The sequence below is a fragment of the Coffea arabica genome, chromosome 11e, assembly GCF_036785885.1.
Source record: "Coffea arabica cultivar ET-39 chromosome 11e, Coffea Arabica ET-39 HiFi, whole genome shotgun sequence".
Lineage (NCBI taxonomy): Eukaryota > Viridiplantae > Streptophyta > Magnoliopsida > Gentianales > Rubiaceae > Coffea > Coffea arabica.
This window is the reverse complement of record NC_092331.1, coordinates 59,973,892-59,996,013: the sequence shown is the minus strand read 5'-3', so window position 1 is coordinate 59,996,013 and position 22,122 is coordinate 59,973,892. Positions and strand designations below refer to the sequence as shown.

The window sequence follows — 22,122 nt, the reverse complement described above, 5'->3', positions numbered from 1 at the left end:
AATGTTGCACTTGCACATACACCGGTGCAGAGAGACGACTGAAGAAGCTTCCGGCGAAACCATTACCTACGACAACCAAAATTCCACCTATCACTGTCTTTAGCAGTAGCGAATTCCGCAATCGTGATCAACTCCTCCATTTTATCTGGTAGAACTCAATGCTGGATATGCCGTAGCATGTAGAAATCTCAAATTTTCTCGCCTAAAGTGATAATGATCAATAAATTTTCCCAGCAGACCTGGTATATATCACCTAAAAGTCAGTTTTTAGGCATCAATAATTTTTTTTTTATCAATGATACTTTAATCATATGATTACTTAATGTGACAAGCTAAGCTAAGGGTTTTTTTTTTTTTTTTTTTTTTGACCAAGCACTAGGTTATCGATCTCTAATCCTACTTGTTACAGCTTACCTTAACAAAACAGAAAACCACTAATTACATTTCATATATAACAACACACAATGATAAATTCCTCGCGAGAAAGCAAGACTTGTAATTGACTTCCCAAAGAACTGCCTTAATCAACTAAGGCGACAAGTCTTTTTGATTGGCTAATAATTGCATAAATGCATTAGAGAAGTTTTGCCAAGAATTTAACAAGACAATTGCATAAAACCAAGTTGCAGGATGGGAGCAATCATCCTAAAGATCTTTCCAAATAGTGTCAGCATATTCTGTTGTAGTCTGATCCCTAGGCTACACAATAAGAGAGAGAGAGAGAGAGAGAGAGAGTGGGTGCCAAACTTTTGTAACTGTTGTAACGTAAATGAACTGAAAAGTGAAAACGCTCATCTTATTCGCTAGCTCTTTGCATGGCTTGCGTTTCTTCTCTGTGGATCATCTGACTTTTAGTGCAAAATCAGTTTTTTGTTCACCCTCAAATTCTGGAATTTTTTCCTTTTCTTGATTAAAACGGACCAAACTGCAAACCCCCTAAGAAATCCTCAGCAGTTATCGCTGGGCCGCACAACACTGTGGTTTGCCTTGCCTGCTATAATAGTAGCCTTAGTGCATTGAAACACATCTCTTTGTTTGATTAAGAAAAGCACACACGTTAGTTTGACGGTAACTTATTTTAATATATACCCACTAGCGGGTCCACGGTCTAAAATATTAAACACTTGACTGAAGAGGAACAATGCATTTCTGTGCAATCTCTTTCTCGTCAGTCAATCATCCAGATGGCTGACAAGTCTCAAATTTTGGCTATGCCTGAAATCAGCCTCGGGCCTGAGGTCAGGGGAATGCCTGTTTTGGGATTTGGAACTGCAGCTGATCCCCCGGTAGACGCCGAAACCACCAAGCAGGCAGCCCTTCAAGCCATTGAGCTGGGATACCGGCATTTTGACGCAGCTGCTCTTTACAACTCGGAACAACCTCTAGGAGAAGCCATCATCGAGGCAATCAACAGAGGCCTGATTAAAAGCAGAGAAGAGCTTTTCATCACATCTAAACTATGGTGTAGTGATGCTTATGCACCAGATGTTGTTCCTGCTATTCGGAAAACTTTACAGTAAAAAACATCTTTTTACTCCTAATTCGTTTTACCTATGGAAATTTTTCCATTTGGTTAAAATAAATTTCTTGAGCACAAAATTTTTCATAGTTGGACAAATTGTGGGCTATCTAAAAGCTTTATTTGGCTTTTCGTTACCAATTGGCGCAGGAAATTGAAGATGGATTACATTGACCTCTATCTTATACACTGGCCAGTGAGTTCTAAACGAGGAATATACGAGTATCCCATAAAGAAAGAGGACTTTCGTCCTCTGGATTTTCAGGCTGTCTGGGCAGCCATGGAAGAGTGCCAGGGACTTGGCCTTACGAAAGCCATTGGAGTTAGCAACTTCTCCAGCAAGAAGCTCGCCGATGCCCTCTACACTGCAAACATTCCCCCTGCTGTCAACCAAGTAAGTTTCTAAGATAGACCCGCAGATAAGTTATTCAAGAGAAATGTCCTCTTTACCTAAGGTAAAAAGATGATGAAAAAGAACTGTTGAAATTCGATGTCATAGGTTGAAGTGAATCCATGTTGGCAGCAAAAGAAACTGATAAAGTTCTGTAAGGATAATGGAGTTGTTGTAGTTGCTTATGCTCCTTTAGGAGCTGTAGGAACCTTTTATGGAACTAACAGGGTTATGGAGTCTGAGGTGCTAAAAGAAATAGCTGAGGCCAGAGGAAAAACTGTTGCTCAGGTTCCCACACATTCACTCTTATCAGTTTGTTTTATCAATTCCTCAAAATTTTTGCAAGTCCATAGTTTGATTTAGAATAAAGAGCTTGCAGGTTTCTCTGCGATGGGCTTTGGAGCAAGGCATTGGGGTGGTTGTCAAAAGCTTCAACAAGGACAGGATGCAGCACAACCATGACATTTTTGACTGGGAACTGAACGCTGATGCATGTAAGAAGATAGCTGAGATCCCACAGGGCAGAGCTTGCCTTGGGATAGACTACACTTCACCCCATGGACCTTACAAGACAATTGACGACATCTGGGATGGAGATGCATAATCAAGTCATTTGAAGACACAACAGTGTTTTGACGTGAAGTCCTGCTTGTAGCAGATCTTTTACCATTATCATCGCTATGATATATATTCAGTTTATATGCCTTCATTACATCCTAAATTCCAGCATTATGTTCTGGAAATAACGAAGAATTCCATTGTAAACTTCATATGGCAACCTTTAAATGGAAAATAGACTAAATGTTTAAGAAAGAGCGAGACCCTTATTCCGTCGATGATAAATACGTTCACCAATCCTAATTGTGAAGAGCGTGATCCAACTAAACTATGTACAAAGGTTGATATTTCAGTAAGTACCGAGGAAGAACAGCACATAGAGCATTCACATGAAGCAATAAAAATAATGAAAGCTTGAGCGACAGGAGAAAGCATTTTCCGCGGACGTCACTACATATGAATAACACAGATAAATACGGGCTACAGCTGAAGTCTTAACAACGAACAGGCCTCTGATAAGTTGGAGGTAGCGAAGGACAATTCTCATTCATGTTAGCATATGGCTCTAAAGTGTTGTACTGTGGCAATTCCATCCTGTACTCCCCAAGAATCTGGCAGAACGGGAGCATGTCATCACCACTGTTGCACCACTTTGGAAGCCGTGTCTGGTTGTTCTCAAAAATCTTGAGCATGTAGGCATCTCGAATCTGTAAGGGCAAAAAGCCATCATAACAAGAGTATAACTTCGCAATGAAGACAAAATGCCCAGACTTTAGCCTAAATACTCACAGTGAACTCGGTTACTTGAATAGAGTCAGCAATAGGACCAAATACTCCAGCTTCCTTGTACATCGCCAGAATAAAAGCAACACAAGTCGTTGATTTTCCATCACTGTATACCCACTCATCTTGTTCTGGAATTGTAAGCAGCTGATCAAAGCTTAATCCACGCCTCTCAGTCTCAGCAAGAATCTCATACAAGTTTAGCTCCTGCCAAGAAAAGATCATCAGAAATCAGACATGTCATGTCCATAAGCACCGCTGCATAGCAGGTTAAGTCAAGAAGATGCACGAGGCAAAATTAAAATGCTTTCAATTAATTTCACCACTGCACAGTCAGAGCCTTACAGTTTGATCAAGAACTTATCTAAAAAAAATAAAATTTGATTCACCTCAGTCTCAAGACGCTTATTCAGAGCCTCGTTCCACATATTTGCAGCATAAGTTGGCTGCACTCTAGTCCACATAGACATGACAGACATCACCTGCATAAAGCCAGCTAATGAGGTGCAAAGTTCACCAATATATCATTGCTTCCATCATTATCTTTATTCATTTCAAAATGAGAGAAAAGATTTTTATATAGTGTTCTTATAAGACCAAATGAAATGAGCAAGAAGTTTCTACTACCAGTCACAATTGTTTATGCAGAAACATTTACATAATGAAAACTTCAAGAATGTGCCATTCTGTTAATTAACTAGTATTGAGTATGATTATATTTAAACACAAAAATCTTAAAAACAAAAGAAAAAGAATATTGTTAATGCATGTGCATACCAAGTGAGCATCAAGAGGCGGTGGGTAGTTGTCAGCTACAGTATCAATCCAACTGAAAATCATGTTATGATAACCATATGGTTTGCCTGACATTTTCCTTGCATACTCCCAAGCAGCAGTAGAATTAAACTTGGCACGAACATCAGGATGTAAGGGTAGCAAAGCTATATGAGGATTGGAATCATCCTTAAGTGCCAATTGCCACCATTCATCCCAGGGGATAACAACTATAACTTCTTCTCCCTGCAACAAAACCCAGAAATTACTTTGAGACAGACTAAATAAAAAGAATGTCACAATTCATATATAGTCAGAATGGTCGAGTACAAAGACACAATCATGCCCTTTAGATACAGGGTCTGCTCCGGCATAACATAAGTACAATATACAACAAAATATTCGGACTCAAACACCTGAACCAGAGACAAAATCTTGACAAGACAATTGGTGACATCAAGCTTTTAAGGGTACTCCTTCATGTAACCGAGAACATAAATTTTGAAGTAGGATTTTAACTAAATAGGGCTTGATATACACTATAAAAAAAAGGAGTGTTTTTCAAGGTAATGCTTCCCTGACAAGTCTAATTTCTTATTAGATTGGAACGATGCTATAAGGTTAAAATTCTGGATTCAGGGATGAAGAACTATGACCTCATTAAGTTAATCAGCTGTGCACTCTAGAGTTGCACAAACAAAACACAGTGGCTTCATTGCCAGATTTCAGATGACGACACCCATGAAAACATTTCTTAATTCTCTAAGATGAATTTAATAAGCGTAGAGGATTCCATTTCTCTCTCTGTCATGATGCCACTTATGTAACCACAAAAGGGTACACATTAGAATGGGTAAAAGTGTTACCAACAGACACACTGTTCTTCCATGAGTCTCCATGGCCTACTATTTCCCTTATTTCTGCCTGTTAAATAAGAATTGTCTTTTGCATACCTTTTCATTCTCATGTCCAGATTCACCCACCCAAAGATTACCCAATTCATCTTTCAAACAAACTGATGTATGACCAGCAAAGGCACCAGTGACCCACTTCTCAAGTGTTTCAAAACCACCCCAACGACCACGGATCTTTGACACAGCTAGGAAATCACCAGAATGAACATCATGTGGATTTATAGTCGCCCTCCATGGCTGAGGACGTCTTTCAAATGTTGCACCCATGTGTTTCTTTAGAAAATTTAGGTTAGCATTCTGGCCCCAAACCGTATTAGAGAATAGTGGCAATACATCAACTAATGAAAGCATCGTCCCAAGCATTCCCGAGGGCATGAGAAATACAGAAATTCCATGCTGCTTTACCTGCTCAATGTTTGATACAAGTTAACTTTACAAGGTATAAGGAGTAAAAAGCAGGTCTTTTCCAATTTAAAACATCCAGAGTGCACATACATATTCCTCTTCAGCATGTTCCTCCCAAGATTCTATTTTCAAAGTATGGTCTCGAGCAGAAAAATAGTAATCCCATGTAATCCTATAAGGGGTTGCAAAAACATACAGATCCATACATGTCCAGCTCTGAGCTTCACCAGTCTGCAGTTACACAATGGATGTGAACAAAATGAGCTAAACATCAAAATTAAGCACATAAATATATCTAATGAAGAATGCACGCACATAAATATATATAACGAAGAATACACAGCAAAACAACACAGTAGACCATACAATAAAAAATGCTAAACTAGCAAAACTTCCAAAGAAAAATACATTTCCTAAACGAGAGAAATCTGGTTAGCATCATATTATGTTGAAAATATAATATAGTGTTCCAGAAAGAAGCACGAAAATTTTCTTGTAAGAAAGGAAGCATAGACCAAAAGCTATTGGAGGCAGAAGGAAGCTATTCCATCTTTTCTTCACTTGGTCTTTACCGAGTTATATGCCATGTGATTTTCACCACAATGTTAACCAAACAATTGCACCTTTCATGTTCGGGAAATTACCATTCTTTTCCAGTTAAAGCAGCTAAGACAATTTATGGATACAACTGCAAGTCCTAACATGATCATGAGATTTTATAGTAGCATAACACAAAAAATCATCTAAATCTTTTCACTTCTCCACTCTCTGGAACAGATTGCACTAGCTTTAGTCTTTTTGTCCCTCAGAGTAAGCCAGCAGCAAGAAAATTATACTCAAGCACCTTCCACTCTCCAAAAAAAAAAAAAAAAGTATAAATCTTTCCCAGTAATTCCACGACTTACTGGTCTTTTAAAAAAAATGAAACTTTTCCAGTGATTCCACCAGTACTAGCTTACAAGTTACTAAACTCAATTACTCAAATACTCTCCTTATCTTGATCCTCAACCTATAGTGCTAACACAGTTTAAAAATTACAGATTCTGCAGAAACATAAGCCACAAATGAAAAAAAAACCAGTAAATCACAAATTTATTCCGTAATTTGTAGATGCACAACATAAAAGAACAGACCGAAAGATAAATAACGGCGCCGCCGATGTTGCGATCGCCAGAGCCGGTGAATTCAACCCGAGCTTTGTTGTCCAAAAAGCAAGCACCTTTCCAGTCAATTGACCCATTATGGGGAGCCAGCGACCCAAGGTAAGACGGCATCAAATCCACGGCACTGTGGATACTGTTCATCACCGGCCATGAAATCTGCCGGGGTAACACTGGAAGAACATCTTTGACCGTAAAGGGCACTTTAAAAGCATCCCCAAACCCTAACCGTAAAATCAATATAAAGCTCACTACCCACAGTTTCTGGTAGTTGATCATGGTTATTGTTGTTCAAATAGATTGAATTTTGAGTGGAATTTTGTTAAATTAATCGCGAAAATTCGGGATTTGAATCATTGGGAGTGGAATTTGGCGGATTAGGGATTTAATTGGGGATTGATTTAATAGTTTCAGCAAAAAGAATCTTCTTCCTAGGCGTTGTCGGAGAAGACTGATAAATATTGTCATTCTTTGTTAAATTAATTTTTCTTTTACTTTTCGTCCTGGGGCGTGGGGAGTTTGCTGTCCTAATCATTGGCCCTCTTTGGCATGTGATTTTTTCATGTGTTTGTATAAATTTTTACTGTAATTTATTTATTGTAGAATTTGTAAGAAAATTATTTGATGTGTAGCAAGTAGCAACTATTTGAGTTTAATTTCCTTTCTCAATTATTTTGTTTGAAAAAAAAAAGATTTTTTTTTTGTGATTGATGTTACTAGTGTAAATTAGGATTCTTTAAAGTCAATTAAGAGGTTGTCAGGAAAAGGGTTAAAAAAAAAAGAGAGTCAATTTAGGAATTGAAAATTGAATCATCATGAACCTTTTCCTGAATATTATCACATGTATCACCATCATCCGTAATGGACGGATATAACTAATGCAATCCATATTGTGGTTCATTTACCGAGTTAGGATAATTTCAGAAGCTTCCTCTAAAGTTTTTGACAATTTCAGTAACCTCCCCTAAAATTTGAAAAATTATAAAAACCTCTCCTAAAGTTAAGGCTTTTTTATAACAAAATTAGTCCAATTAGAAAAAGTACTTTAAAAAGAAAGATGAAACTTTTATTTCATAAATATTCCATATATATGTATATTAATTATATTAGTAAATGAATAAAAATAATTAATACACACATTTCATTATTCAAAAAGTTCACATTTAATAAATTAAACAGCACAAATAAGCAACAAAACTACACTAATGATCATAAGATTTAACAAAACAAACTGATCATCTCTTTTGACATGATGGTTTAATCTGTTACAACTTTTCTAAAATTAAGAAAACTTTTTTCTGAAGTCGCTTGCGAATTGGAATTTGTGAAACATGATACTATATTCCAATTGAAATAGAAACATTTGGCTAGTAAAATAGCAGTAGTGTTTTGGGGCCAAAAAAAAAAAGTGCAGGATAAATCATGTGCTTGATTTATTGTAACTGAATACTTATGCGATAAACATCATAGGAAAGACTCCTCTCAAAGGAGCTTGTGGTAAAAGTTTCTGCTATGAATTAGCAGTTGTAAATTTAAATTCTCCTACCTCATTTTTGTTTCTTAAATCTCACTCTCCTCTCCCATTACAAAAAATTAATAAATAACTCTAGAATCAGCTTAAATTCAAACTAATTATCTGAGAGCATTTTCTCTATTCTTTTACAATAATGTACTGCTTATTAGTTATCATCTCATTTTTAGGTAATGACTTGAGAGAAGGGGTCTTTGAGGTATGGACCTTCGGGGAAGGGGCCTCTGGAGAAGTAGGCTTGGGTGGATGGGTCTTGAAAGAAGGGGGTCTTTGGTGGATGTGCCTTAGGAGACTTGGGCGATTGGGGTCGAATGGTCTTGGGAGCTGGGGCATTTGTGGTATGGACCTTTGGAGGGTGGGAGGGAGGATGGTGTTTTGGTGCTTTTGGATGATGTTTGTGATGGGGATAAGGGGGATGGGCATGAAGCTGGTGGTGGGGATGAGAGGGACGGGGAGGATGATGTTTGGATTTGGGTTTGAGTTTGTGTTCGGGCTTGGGAGGTGTAGCCTTAGCAGGTGGATAGGCTTTAGTATTAGCAGGCGTGTGCGAATTCTCATCGTGCTCAGCTGCTGGGACTACCCCAGTTACGTCCAATCATGGACATTGTGGTGCTGAGGGTGGAAATGATTTTGTGGAAATGGGTCTGAATGCGGAGCCAATTTGGAAAATCCAGGCTCAAAGGAAACTGCATGAAGCTGCGAGGATGAAGCCACCGTGAAGTCAGTTTACCCATGTAATGTTGTAGCTTCGATGTTCAAATTAGTTTTAGGCTTTACCCTGAAGACAAATTGACATTGAGATGGTTCTATTTATACGTTCCCAACAGCAAAGTGCCTCGGCATCGCAGTTACCTTTGCACTAAATCCTGTTGTCTTGTCTTTAACAGTTACATTTAATTGATGTAATTAATTTGTTGCTTTATTGTCTCGTCTCTGGCACTTCAGCCATAACATTTCCAAATAAAAAGTGCAACGTATTTAGCCCTTCTCAAAAATAATAACAATAATAAAAGAGGCAAAAAAAAATTTATTTTTGTGGTATTTCAAGTAGGGTAATTAGTCCATGACGATGAGGTTTTTCTTGTTTTCCTACCGTGAATTTTTTATAAAACGTAGTAATTCCAATTTCAATTTTATCAACTTTCATGCAAAACCATACACAGACGTCAAAACTTGATGTAGCTTCTACTTTGTGTTTTGTTCAGCCATTCAGGACCAAATTGCTATCCGCAAATGGAATCATATCTTCTTCTCTTTTGCTGACTGAGAAAATAAATCATATATAAGTTTTTAACGCGTTTTTCAGATGCTTTTTGATTCTAATAGTTGTTCAAGTTTTCAAATAATATTGCTAAACATTAATTTATTATATGGCAGGGTGTTGACCTTTGACATGTCAAACGTGTTATTTTTCAACAAGTCAAAACCTGGAAAATCATTAATTTAATTTCTGTCTCCACTAGTTAAGTGAAGAATACAACGAAAGACATGAATGAACCAGTGGCGGACCAAATGTTTTTGTAACCCGATTGCCAAGTCTTTTTTTTTTTCTTTACAACATGAATAATGCATTTACATATTAGTTTCATCTTATATACAATAATCTTGGAACTTAAGCATAGGCCACCAGTTGATGAGAATTGGGAGAGAGGAGAGTTGAACTCCACCTTCTAGGCTTGACGGAGTCAACGTAGTTCTTCTAATTAAGTGATTCTAGAGTTAGATGGTTATGTGTCGATTGATTACATTGCTGGGAAATTCTGTCATCCTTTTGGGTATAATACCCGTGATTATACTTCAATAAACTTTTGACGCATCATTTAATAATTTAAACTTTTAAACTGTCAAAGATCTGATATTTCTTTTTGTACATTGAAACGATACATTGATACGTAACGGTATGATACCCGAAAAAGTATCGTAGAACTCCCCTACTTTACTACCTTAATATAACTAAAATTGTTGGACATTGCTAAAGTACATTATCATCTACTATTTTCATGCAAAATACATTGTGTGACCATAATAATAAACTAAGACATAAATCTTAGGAAATAGAAAAATATGATATAATTTGCTAATCGGTCCTATCGTGTAAACTTTAATTGGCCAGTATTACTATAAAACTGAGCTTTTTTGTTTAATGACAGTCACATGCCATTGAATTGAAGCAGTTGGAATTAGGTTCTCAATCGAATCGGCCCATACACCTTCATAATCAATATAATGTTCATCAGGACATTCAAATCAGATTGCTTTTATACAACTTCATAACTCAACTACATTCACCCTCCATTTGAAAATTTCTCATCCCTGTCATGCATAATTCATAGCATTACTGTTATAGCCAGCCAGCAGATCGCTCTACACTAGCATTGACTTTGATATCAAATGCAATGATCAAGCCGCGACGAACAATGAACTCTATTTTGTGGCCTTCAAATTTTTACACATCTCCTTTAATTAACAATAAATAGGAGTCACAAAGTGCTTTCTTCCATTTAGTAAAAGTAAAATTAGGCATAGAAATGACTTAAACTGATTGAAGTTAATATATGTGATTTATGCGATTTTTAAATGGTAGATCATGTGTATTAGCGAACTAATTGTTTGGACAGTGAACTTTTTCCCAAAAGATTTTTCTAACGAGCACGTCAGGAGCATTTACTAAGACACTAAATTTATTATGTGAATACACGCACTCATAATTATCTTGAAAAGGGATTTGACTAATGAGTGCCCTATAACATTTTCAATATAAAAAACTCCCTTATTTGGTATGCTTGTGCCAATAATAATGTTCTCCGTCCAATAAAATACCATAAAATGTAATCCTTGGATTTAATTATTAATAGTATGTCTATTAAATTGTACGAATCCTTAGTTCTGATAGAGTTAACGATAGAATTAGACGAAGTGGTCTAAAATTCGCATCTTTGATAATTTAGTAGATAAAAATACATTATTAATAATTAAACAGCCAAATTTTTTGATTATTGAAAAAGTTTAGTTACTAGTCGAATAATTTGTTCTTTTAAAATTAACCTCTCATGTGAAAGTGGTGTACTGCTATAGTACTAAACAGTAAAGAAGGGCACGTGGCAGGCAAAGTGGCAATTGTGAAGAAAAGCTGCAAAACGAGCAGTGAGATTAGCACTGAATTAAAGAGCACAACGAACGCCAAGAATTTCAATTTGGGCGATCTCATCTCGTCTGACCACGCCAAAGAAAGGAGGAAAAAAGGAAGGAAAAAATCAATCTTGGGAAACACAAATCGCAGCCTGCCCCATCACCTCAACCCCCCCAAAACACCCGATCTCATGAGATTTGATTTTGTATTTGTCCGAGATATTAAAATCGCAGCCACAGTCCAACGCCCCTTAAATTAAAAAGGAGATTTGTCGTGTGGCTGTGGCCCCGCCTCAAGATTTCCTTGCCCTCCCCAAATCTCTTCCTTCTTTATTACCCACCTTCGCCTTCTGTCCTCCTCCTCCTCCTCCACAGATATATCTCACTATTTAATTTAATAAATAAATTCACCCACCGATTCTAACTTCACAGATACAACTCCACTAGCTCCACGCCGCGGTTCTTTTTTATTTTCCACACCCAGATTTGCCATCATGGAGATCAAGCCAGCATTAACAATCAAACCTTGATCTTCTTATATATTAAAAAAATTGTCTTCTGCACGGATTGCTGTTTATGATTTTCTAGCTTTTTTAGATACGGAAATGGCACTAATTTATGTTATAATAATAAAAAAAATCTTATTTGAGCTTTCAATTCTCAAAACAGATTTAGCCCTTATTTAATAATCTAATTAAGTAATTAATATTTTAATATGCCCATACGCATTTGATAACAAAAAAATAAAACATATAAATTAATGGTTGCTCATTCTTACTGAACAGTATACTAGTATTGTTTAATGTAACGTATGAGGTGAAAAAAAAAAGGTTTTGACAACTTTTTTAGGAATAAAAATGCGACATAATTTATCACATTTTTGGCTGCTCATTCTTACTGAACAGTATACCAGTATTGTTTAATGGTTGCACCAATTTAAGTCGATTTTCTTAGTTAAATAAATGGACAGAAGCAATTTCTTGTGAATCGCAGTAAAGCGAGCGTGTAGAAGAAGACCACTGGTGGTCCGTCAGCAGGATGACTCCTGACGAATTGTTCCCTCGTTCACTGGGATCTCGTGCTTGTGCAACACGTTTTTAATATTCTAAACACTCAAGATATTAAACATAAAAAATCTTTGCTTCATCCAAGCAGGCAATTTTCTTTATTTCTTTTTTCACTTCTTGTCATGGTTCAAAAATTACTTAATCAGAGGGCAACTGGAGAAACGAAACTTATGCCAACAGTTGTGCTAGCCAGGACGACAGACCAAAATTTATTATTATTTTTTTAAATCATCACTTAATTAGTGATTTGTGAACATTGTTGTTTTATGTGCCTAATTTTCATTGGATTGAACAAAGCAGTTATTTATGTTAATAAAGTGACAGCTCTAATAATTATCGTTGACATTATTCAAAAGGTTCACTTCCAACCAGACAAGAAAAAGAAAAAATGACGCATGAAACCTTTTTTTTTTTTTTCTTTTTTGGCGAGCAAAGCGTGAAACGAGTCAAAACATGTTATTTCTTTTTGTTTTGTTCCTCACTTTTACACCTTCCTTTCTTTATTTTCTTCATTTTTTAAAATTTTATACGAAGCACTTATCATACTAATACAAGTATTAAAAGATAATTGATGAATTTTAGGCCCATTAACAACAACAATAAATCAATCAGTATTGAACTTGATATTTGGGTTGTTAAAAGAAAACTTTCAATCGTAGACATAAAAAGTAGACATTTGCTAGGATGCAGAAATGTGAGCGCTCATGAGTACGAATTGCACCAATCCATGCAGATACGGTTCTTAGCTGCTGCTGGCAATTCAATCGTTTAGAAATTTATGGCCTTGTTAGTAAGCAAATTTTTGGTTAATTTTTTGTCTGTTACAAGTTTTTTAACAACTCTAACTACAGTAATCTCAAAAAATTTATCAAAAATTTTAAACTATACACTTTAAAATATCTAAAAATTTATACATTTCAAAAATTTTTTCTACAACTTCTATAATAAAATACAGCAAAATTTTAAACAAATATCCAAAAAACTCACTTATAGCCTATATATTGCTACTTCAGAGCCATAGATATAAAGTCATGATACCAATAATCTCTTTGCTTTATTTGGGAAGCAATTTATTCTTTATTCTCCATCGAAATTGACAAGGACGATTCGCAAGCTTATAGCGTGATTGTTTTTTCACCATCACAGGACTCTGCCATGACGAAGAAGTACAAGCATCAATCTTTAAAAGCTTTCCCACTTCCTTGGCGATCCACTTTTTTGAACGACCCAATGGTTAAAAAGTTAAAAAGTGCATTTCCTCATTTTTAATTACTTATTAACCTTTCTTGATCGCGAGGGACGACGTTGTTCGATGGTAATTGGTCTACTGAAATACCCTATGAAAGCGAGAAACAAAGACAAATATTGGAATAAAATACCTGTGACTTTTTGGCGCTGGACAAAGAAGCATCATCATGCACCAAAGTCGTTTCCCGAATACAGCAAATGCATCTTTTGCTGTGGGCAAACAGATTCTGCGTTAACCTCTTGAACAGATTCTCTACTCTACTGACCTTAATAAAATGATGATAGGAGTAATAGCTGTTCCGTCGAGACAAATAAATATTAATTACTCCTACATAAATAAACAAAACAGATTCAATCAAGAAAGCAATAAAAAGACAAACCTAGGAATACAAAAAGGGAGACAGTTGGAAAAAAGTTCTTTTCTACAATAGGAAATTCGTCTTTGGTTGTGGAATCTCATTGATCAAATTATTCTGCACAGAAAAAAAAAAAAAAAAATTTCGGTGCATGGGTAATGCATTATCTGATTTAAGAAAAATTGAATCCATTATCCTGCTTATGTTGATAGGCGTATAATTCCATTTTTGCAGCTTTCATAAAAAGTATAAGATCAGCCTATTTTGAACACGTGCATTTGTAAACTAAAATCTACATAGTCAATGCGTAACAAATTTTTTTTTTTTATTTGTAATTTTGGAAATTAGCATGCTCAAGTGGAGATGAGCTATGGCTAACTAGAATGGCTTTTGTTGAGATCTGAATGTTGTTAATATTTATGTGAGGATCCGAGTGTGTTTGGATAGTAAATTATTTGAGATAATTTTGAAAAAAAAATATTATAGTACTTTTTTGATGTGATGTATGCGAGATAAAAAGGTGATTAAAAAATATGTTGATGATGCAAGCAAATCAATGCGTGTAAATAAAGTATAAATAATGTACATTCCAAACACATAAAAAGATGGTTAAAAATATGTTTATAATATAAACAAAATATTTTCTGAAAAAAAAAAAGAGACTACTGTGCATCTTTTTTTCTTTTTTTTTTTGGATAATAGACTACACTACTTTTCCAATTTTCACACGCCTGGACTCCGTAAACGTGTTTACAACAGTAGTCTGTCTTGTGTGTTTTTCTACTTTTCTCACTTCTTGATTTGACGGTCCAATTCTCGAGGTTGACCCCAGGTCAAACCCAATTCACTACAGAACTTTCCGCACGAATACCAAGTCGTCATAAAACAATTAAAATCAAATTAGCCTCCTGGTGTTCTCCTCTTTCTTTAAGATCTTCATGGGATATTGACAAATTGTTCCAGAATCTGATTTGAATAAGATAGGGGACAAAATTTTCTTCCATCCTAAATCTTTTTTGAAATTTGTAGTTGGGGTAAGTATTTCCAAGAAATGAAACCAATATGAAGATTATCTCCACACGTCCTTCTGGTGGGCTAAGTTCAAAGAATTGGCCGTCATAAATCCCAGCTTCAAATAGCTGGTTAGCATTTTCTTTTTTGGTGTCTGTCACAAAGGCAAACCATACTTGAAAGGGATCCTAAAGATTTTCATATCACTTGGGGTCGTGGGCTATGCCCATTGAATTGATGCTCAAAGTTGCATTCTGATACGCTGCCCAAAAGGGGGAAAAAAAATAGCAAATAGGATGGCTTCTATATATTTTTTATAGTCCACCTCACGGTGACCAATGGACACTGATTAAGATTTGATTTGATGTATTTAATGTAAAAAGATAATTGAAAAAATATTTTCATGAAAACATATAAAAATTTTTTCTTAAAAAATAGCAATCCCTTTTAGGAAAGCGTCTAAATATAAGGAGTTTATTAATTATAATTGTGTGTATTGATATGGTAAGTTAAGTATGATTTAGTTGTGTTAGCGAATATTCAATAGACACCGTCAAAAAAAGTTTGGAAATTAATAAGTGTCAAATTATATTCAGACTTGTGATTAGATCGAATCGAAAATAAATCGAGGAAGCTCTTATTAAACCTAACATGGATCCACGTACTTTCCACCCTCTACATAAAAGCAAATAGTACGAAAGATTTATTACGAAGAAGATGACACACGTCATTTTGTTAATTGTTACCATGTAATGACCCAGTTTTCCTTGCCTTCCAATCAATTTGTGGTCATCAAGATCTCACGAGAATAGATAAAATCTCAATTTCTCATAGTACCATGCCACATAGTATCTTGATATGGGAGATCAAATCATATCAAGCTCCCCAAAGTGGATATCAGAATCTGAGCCGTATGTCTTACTAAATATTAAAAGTAGATTTTCCCAGATTTGATTTTGAACTGTCTTCGCCACACAGTCATATATTCATATACCAAGAAAGTGACCCGAATCATATTTGATTCAGACAACAAAATATTTGACATTTCATTAACAAATACTCCACCCCCCATCATCAGACCTCTTCATGTGGAGTATATAACTTATGAGCTTCGCCAACTCCACCGAATCAAATTCAACAACACTCTTTACTTCTGCCTCTCTCATTCTCTTTTTTCTGACCTTTTTGGTGGCTTATCTCATCTGGGCTCTGAGCAATATGGCTAGAAATGGAGTTTTCTCTAGGCGAAGAAGGCCTGAAAGGATGGAGGAAGCTGGTGATTTGTCGGTTACTTCGTTAGGATCACATGAAGTTCATGTTCTTGCTGTTGATGATAGCCTTGTTGATAGAAAAGTTATTGAAAAGTTGCTCAAGACTACATCTTGCAAAGGTACAATCTTTACCAGTATAAAACTCTGGCACCCGACTATCTCTGTTTTCTTGAGGGATAGATTTAAGGATTTCTATAGTTTAAAATCTTAATGAGGTGTTTTGGAAATTGTAAACAGTTACAGCTGTGGATAGTGGGAGGAGAGCTCTGCAATTTCTGGGATTGGATGAGGAGAAGAGTTCCGTTGGATTTGATGTAAGCAAGATCAGTGTTTTTTTTTTTTTTGGTGGCAGATATGAGGTGGATATTTTATTTTATCCCTAAATGCTTGGTTTGCTGATTCGTTTAGCTTGATTTGATTATAGGGGTTGAAGGTGGATCTGATAATCACAGACTATTGTATGCCTGGGATGACTGGCTATGAGCTGCTCAAAAAAATCAAGGTATATATACGCATCCCTATCTTTCTGATTTGCGTTGTTCTCTTTTTTTCTTCCTTCTTTTATAAAGCTTTGTATAAATGTAATTACCTGCGTCAATAGGCTCATATTTTTCGATTTTGTGAACAGGGTTCTTCTACTTTCAGAGAAATTCCTGTTGTGATCATGTCATCCGAAAATGTTTTGGCGCGAATTGACAGGTACTTTCACGTTTCTACCTGTGAATTTAACCAATTTTGAAAAGGGAGTTGTCAAATGTTGATCTGATTAGCAAGTACAAAATCAATCTTGATTTTGCCCAAATCATATACATATATATGAACACAATAAAACCGATAACTTGATTGCATGCTGATGGTTAAAGTGGCAGAGTATAAATATGGCCTGCTTTATTGGTATCTCTGAACCATATGCGGTTTCTTGACTTTGAATATCATGTTCTTTTAGGTGAAAGTTGTGCCGGCTTATTCATGTTGGAAATAAACAAATAAGCGGTTTGCATTTGTCATCTAGACTTAAAAAAGTAACTTTTTCGTGTGCTGGTTGGAATGAGTTCGCATTAAAATAGAACTGTACAAGAATCATATCTACAGATACACCTCTTTTAAAGATTGCCTTTGTTATTTAATTAGGCGATGGTAATAATTTATCTGACTTGAATTGTGTAATACTAGCAGGGATCATTTTTTTTTTTGGGGCAGCTAATAAATCTCCTTAATGTGACTGAGATTAATCAATCGACAACCACTTTTTTCCCAGAGTGTCATATTAAATTGCATCTCTTAAAATGATGAAATACTAGTTGAATAGGAAATCATTTCCCTACATCTCTTGGTCCAGTTGTGGAAACAAAGAGACATGATTGGTGGGGTGATGTAAAATAACATGTCATTGGGGTCAGTGGTGTCCAACTAATCAATAAATTGGAATGTCTAGAATTTGATAGGGCTTGGGACCTCCTTGCTTGGTTGGGTTTGGGTTGGTATTGGAATTTTGCCTAATCAAGAATTTTCTTTTCATTGTTTGTCCTTTTCTCTGGTTTTGAGAGTCACGAACAGAAATTCCTAGACAATTCCATAGAATCATCACCATGAAGTCTTAAGAAAGTCAAGGGATGTCCTTACCTGTTTATTTTTTTCTGTTTAAGGTCCATAATTCGCTAAGAAAAAGTCAAAAACTACTAAGAGAAATGAATAACTGAGCCTGATTTTCCTTTCATTTTGAGTTGCCATTCTCTGTTGGCTGAAGTTTAGCTGCTATTTGATGACAGATGTTTGGAAGAAGGCGCTGAAGATTTCATAGTAAAGCCAGTTAAATTAGCCGATGTCAAGCGTTTGAAGGATTACATGTTTGGAGAGGATGGAATTCTTAAACAAAAAGGAGGGTTTGGCAAGAGAAAATTGCAAGAGACTTGTGTTGATGATCCATTATCATCCTCACCATCCCCATCCCCATCCCCATCCCCGCTATCTGATCTCTCATCAACTCCCTCACCAACACAAACGTCCACTTCCTCACCATCATCGCCCATATCATCCTTGCTGTTGCCTTCAGCAGATTCATCGCCGACTTGCTCGCCTGTAAGGCTTGATTCCCCAACAAGGAGGCTTAAAATGAGCAACACCGACTGCTAATAGCTGATAGCTGATAGCAGCGCAAAAGAACTTAAAAAAAAATTATTTTTTTGATTTCTTTTTACCCTAGGCAAGCTGGAGGCGCATGCATGGTTTACTACAAGTTTTTCTCTGTTTTCTGTTGGCTTTTGCCATTTTTGGGCCTAATCGGCAAAGCCTACCCACACCCTTTGCTTGTAGATTTCTATTGGCTTGCCATACTCTTTTCGGCCTCGTTAATTCTATTAATCATGTTAATACTGATTAAATTCTAGCAACCTAATCTACGTCTTAGGACATCTTCCTAATTATTAACTTTTTTTGTGATTAGCAATTATCATGTTGTCTTGTGTGGTTGCAAAAATGTAATTTTACCAATACAGAGCCATTCAGGCTTCAATTACAGATGTTAGTCAGAATGATATGTTGGCATTATGAGAATGATATGATTCGGATACGATTTTATTTCATGTCAATTCTTGTCTGCTAAAAGGAGCATGGGATTAGGATTTTGAGCTGGACAAATATGTTTGATGTGTTCCCTTTTTCTTCTCAGCATTTGGGTGGGTGTGAGGTTGTGGGGTTCCCCGGATTCAGCTGCTGTTTCTGTCCCGTCCACTTGTTCTCATGGGATTTTGTAAGATGCCTTTGTTTATGTTTCCCTTTGGTGTCACAAACTCTTACATTGGATTCATCCATCATCAATTCGGCAAATCTATCTGCCCCCTCTGCCTAACAATAACTGCATGCATTTGCGCTACCATCATCGAAATTCCATAGCTGGGGATAGGTTTTTTACTAACTAACAAACTAGTGTATTAGTATGAACAATTTGACCCGCTGGAACTGTTACTTGAAGGCTTCTTGAATGGTCTTTATCAATGAAAGAACCCAGAAACAAAGAAATCTCCTTGGGATGGTGTTTTCTTGAAAAGGGAAAGTGGCTTAGTTGGAAATATGCACAAATTGGTTTGGGTTGAAATGATCGGTTTCTAGAATGGCCTTTGTGGACCTTCGGCTGCCCGGTTTGTTTGGTGAGTTTGGATTCTAGAAGAGAGATTGGTGGTTGGTTATGTATTGTTTTTCCACGGAGGTGACGAGAAATTTGGACTTTTTTTTTTATTATTATTTTTACCTTCTCACTCCCCAAATATTAGGCACAGAATTCAAATTCTCGATGGGACCGAGACGACTCTGAGAGTCATCTCTAGCTACAAATTCTTGAAACTTTGCATCCTACAACAAAAATTTTTTTTTTTTGATAAAAGTGACAATTTTATTCCAATTGCGGCAAGTATATCAAACATGACACAAAATACATAAATTTGACAATCAACGATACAACAGATCTAAAAAATTAAATTTGACTATGATATTGAAATTTCAGGAGTATCTTCCAACCTAATAATTTCCAAATCAAATAAATTTGTGTGCATGTCATTTGATAAAAATTGCTTCAAATCAAAGAAAAAAATTTATATTTGACTCCCAAATTTAGTTTTTGAAATTTATCAAAATTTTTATTTCACCCTTCTAAAAAAAAAATACTCTCATAAGAATATTTTAGGAGAAAATAAAACTCCCACTAAAAAAAAAATTAAGGGAGATGACTAGGACTCGTGTGAGAGAATTTATTCAAACAAAGAAAATAAATATAAGGGGATAATTATAGGAAAAGGCTCCCTCTCATTAGAAATGATTAATAATCTGCTCTCTCCCATAGGAGAGTTTTATGAATTTTAGATGGTAGAGTTTTAGAGAAAAGGAAGAAAGAATGAACTTTGGAGAGAAGGAAGAGAATAGTTGCCACAGATTTTACCGTAGTGTCTAAGTTGAAATTTTTCTAGCAACAGTAGTATTGCTACTTGCGCTAAATGTTAGAAGCGGATAAAAGCCAAGCCACTTTAAATAGTAAAACTGTTAAATAGACTTAATTGGGACCTCAAAGGGACCTAGAGTAAAAGGCTTTGTCCCTTTCGTTTATTTAATTAATTATTTTTTTTTGTTTTTAATTCACTATCCCATTAGTTTAGCTTTCACAATTTCTTTTTTAATTCGGGTGAAAGAGCCATCATAATTTTTAGGGATAATTTCAGAAACCTCCCCTGAGGTTTATGACATTTACACTGACCTCCCCTGTGGTTTGAACAATTACACTGACCCCCCCTGAGGTTACTAATCCTTTGCAAATTTAGTTCAAACGATTAAAATATTGTTTTAGAGAGTGAAATTAGAATTTTGTACCAAATTTGCCCTTTGTACTACATGTCCAATGAATGTCAAAGTACTACAAATCAATTAATAATTAATAAACTTTAAGGAGTATAGTTTATAGGCAAATACACATTACCTATTTAAAGTACCGGTTCTTTACGGGTATTTTACTTTCAAACATTTAATTTATGATAAATATATCAATGTTTGTAAGTAAAATTCAAAAAATGTTACAATAATATTCTTGCAAAAAGGAAATCGTTAGGTTATTTATTTAATATAAATTAAATATTTTATTTTTAAAAATGGCCCATAAAGTATTAATTCTTTATGACTTTCATCCATTACATGAGTAAAGTATTGGCTCTTTATGGACATTTTATTCTGAATCATTTAATTTATGTTAAATACATAAATATTTGTAACTAAAATTGAAAAAATGTTATATTAATATTTTTACGGAAGAAAGATTGGTAGGTTTTGTATTTAACAAAAATTAAATATTTGAAAGCAAATACTAATCTGTATTTGAGCGTAAATATTTGAAATTCAAAAAATGTTACAGTAATATTCTTGCAAAAAGGAAATCGATAGGTTATTTATTTAATATAAATTAAATATTTTTTTTTAAAAAAGGCTCATAAAGTATTAATTCTTTATGGCTTTTATCCATTACATGAGTAAAGTATTGGCTCTTTATGGACATTTTATTATGAATCATTTAATTTATATTAAATACATAAATGTTTGGAACTAAAATTCAAAAAGTGTTATATTAATATTTTTACGGAAGAGAGATTGGTAGATTTTGTATTTAACAAAAATTAAATATTTGAAAGTAAATACAAATCTGTATTTGAGCGTAAATATTTGTATTAAATTAAATGTTTGAAAGTAAAATTTTCGTAAAGAGTCGGTACTTTAAATAGGTAATGCGTATTTGCTTATAAACTATACTCCTTAAAGTTTATTAATTATTAATTAATTTGTAGTATTTTGTCATTCATTGGACATGTAGTACAAAGGGCAAATTTGGTACAAAATTCTAATTTCACTCCCTAAAATAATATTTTAATCGTTTGGACTAAATTTGCAAAGGATTAGTAACCTCAGGGGAGGTCAGTGTAATTGTTCAAATCACAGGGGAGGTCAGTGTAAATATCATAAACCTCAGGGGAGGTTTCTTAGGTCACGTTATTTATACGTTATGCACGTCTTAGGTCAATAATGGCACAACCGTTGACCCCAATAAAGAAAAATGGATTCAACGGCATGATTCGTCAGTTGTCATCCGGATCCATGGCATACTGCATCACTGCTGTCTAATTTAATTTTAAAAAATTATTTGGATCACTTTAATTTCGATGAGAAAGAACAAGATGAACAATTTCTGTCATTGGGTTTGAAGGAGGACTTTCCAAAACTACTGGCTTCTGAAAAAAGAAAAAGAGAAGAAATTGAAGTGTTTCTAGAAAACAAAAGGAGTCTAAACAGCTTCCTTCGAACTGCAATGTGCAAGAGTATCCGTTTATTTTTCTTCGGCCCACCCCAAAAAAACCTTCCCAACAAAAAAACCTACCCCAACCACACACACACACACACAAAATTTGAGTGTGTTTGGACTGTAAATTATTTGAGATAATTTTGTGAAAAAATACTGTAGCACTTTTTAAATATGA

The 22,122-nt window shown here is 35.2% G+C and overlaps 3 protein-coding genes across 5 annotated transcripts; 2 read left to right on the top strand and 1 right to left on the bottom strand.

Moving 5' to 3' along the window:
- The first annotated feature begins 973 nt into the window (after positions 1-973).
- Positions 974-2,723, top strand: LOC113716453 ((1S)-1,7-diacetoxy-luvungin A aldo-keto reductase-like). Of its 3 annotated transcripts, none has more exons than XM_072072308.1 (4): positions 974-1,516; positions 1,670-1,913; positions 2,019-2,198; positions 2,274-2,619. In XM_072072308.1, the coding sequence occupies exons 1-4, from the start codon at positions 1,185-1,187 to the stop codon at positions 2,370-2,372; spliced, it is 855 nt and encodes a 284-aa protein (XP_071928409.1). In that variant the 5' UTR covers positions 974-1,184; the 3' UTR covers positions 2,373-2,619. The 3 variants fall into 3 exon arrangements, with proteins under 3 accessions (XP_071928409.1, XP_071928407.1, XP_071928408.1); XM_072072306.1 differs by having other exon boundaries at positions 977-1,516; positions 2,281-2,723; XM_072072307.1 differs by having other exon boundaries at positions 988-1,516; positions 2,290-2,723.
- On the bottom strand, positions 2,715-6,997 carry LOC113716452 (uncharacterized). Its single transcript, XM_027240786.2, has 7 exons — positions 6,478-6,997; positions 5,435-5,575; positions 4,979-5,344; positions 4,029-4,271; positions 3,641-3,733; positions 3,258-3,458; positions 2,715-3,175 (listed from the first exon to the last, which is right to left on the bottom strand). Exons 1-7 carry the CDS (start codon positions 6,781-6,783, stop codon positions 2,963-2,965), a joined length of 1,563 nt encoding a protein of 520 aa, XP_027096587.2. The 5' UTR covers positions 6,784-6,997; the 3' UTR covers positions 2,715-2,962.
- Positions 6,998-15,805: 8,808 nt separating this feature from the next.
- Positions 15,806-18,507, top strand: LOC140021721 (two-component response regulator ARR6-like). Its single transcript, XM_072073028.1, has 5 exons — positions 15,806-16,236; positions 16,355-16,431; positions 16,542-16,619; positions 16,746-16,816; positions 17,887-18,507. The coding sequence occupies exons 1-5, from the start codon at positions 15,951-15,953 to the stop codon at positions 18,248-18,250; spliced, it is 876 nt and encodes a 291-aa protein (XP_071929129.1). The 5' UTR covers positions 15,806-15,950; the 3' UTR covers positions 18,251-18,507.
- The last annotated feature ends 3,615 nt before the right edge of the window (positions 18,508-22,122 follow it).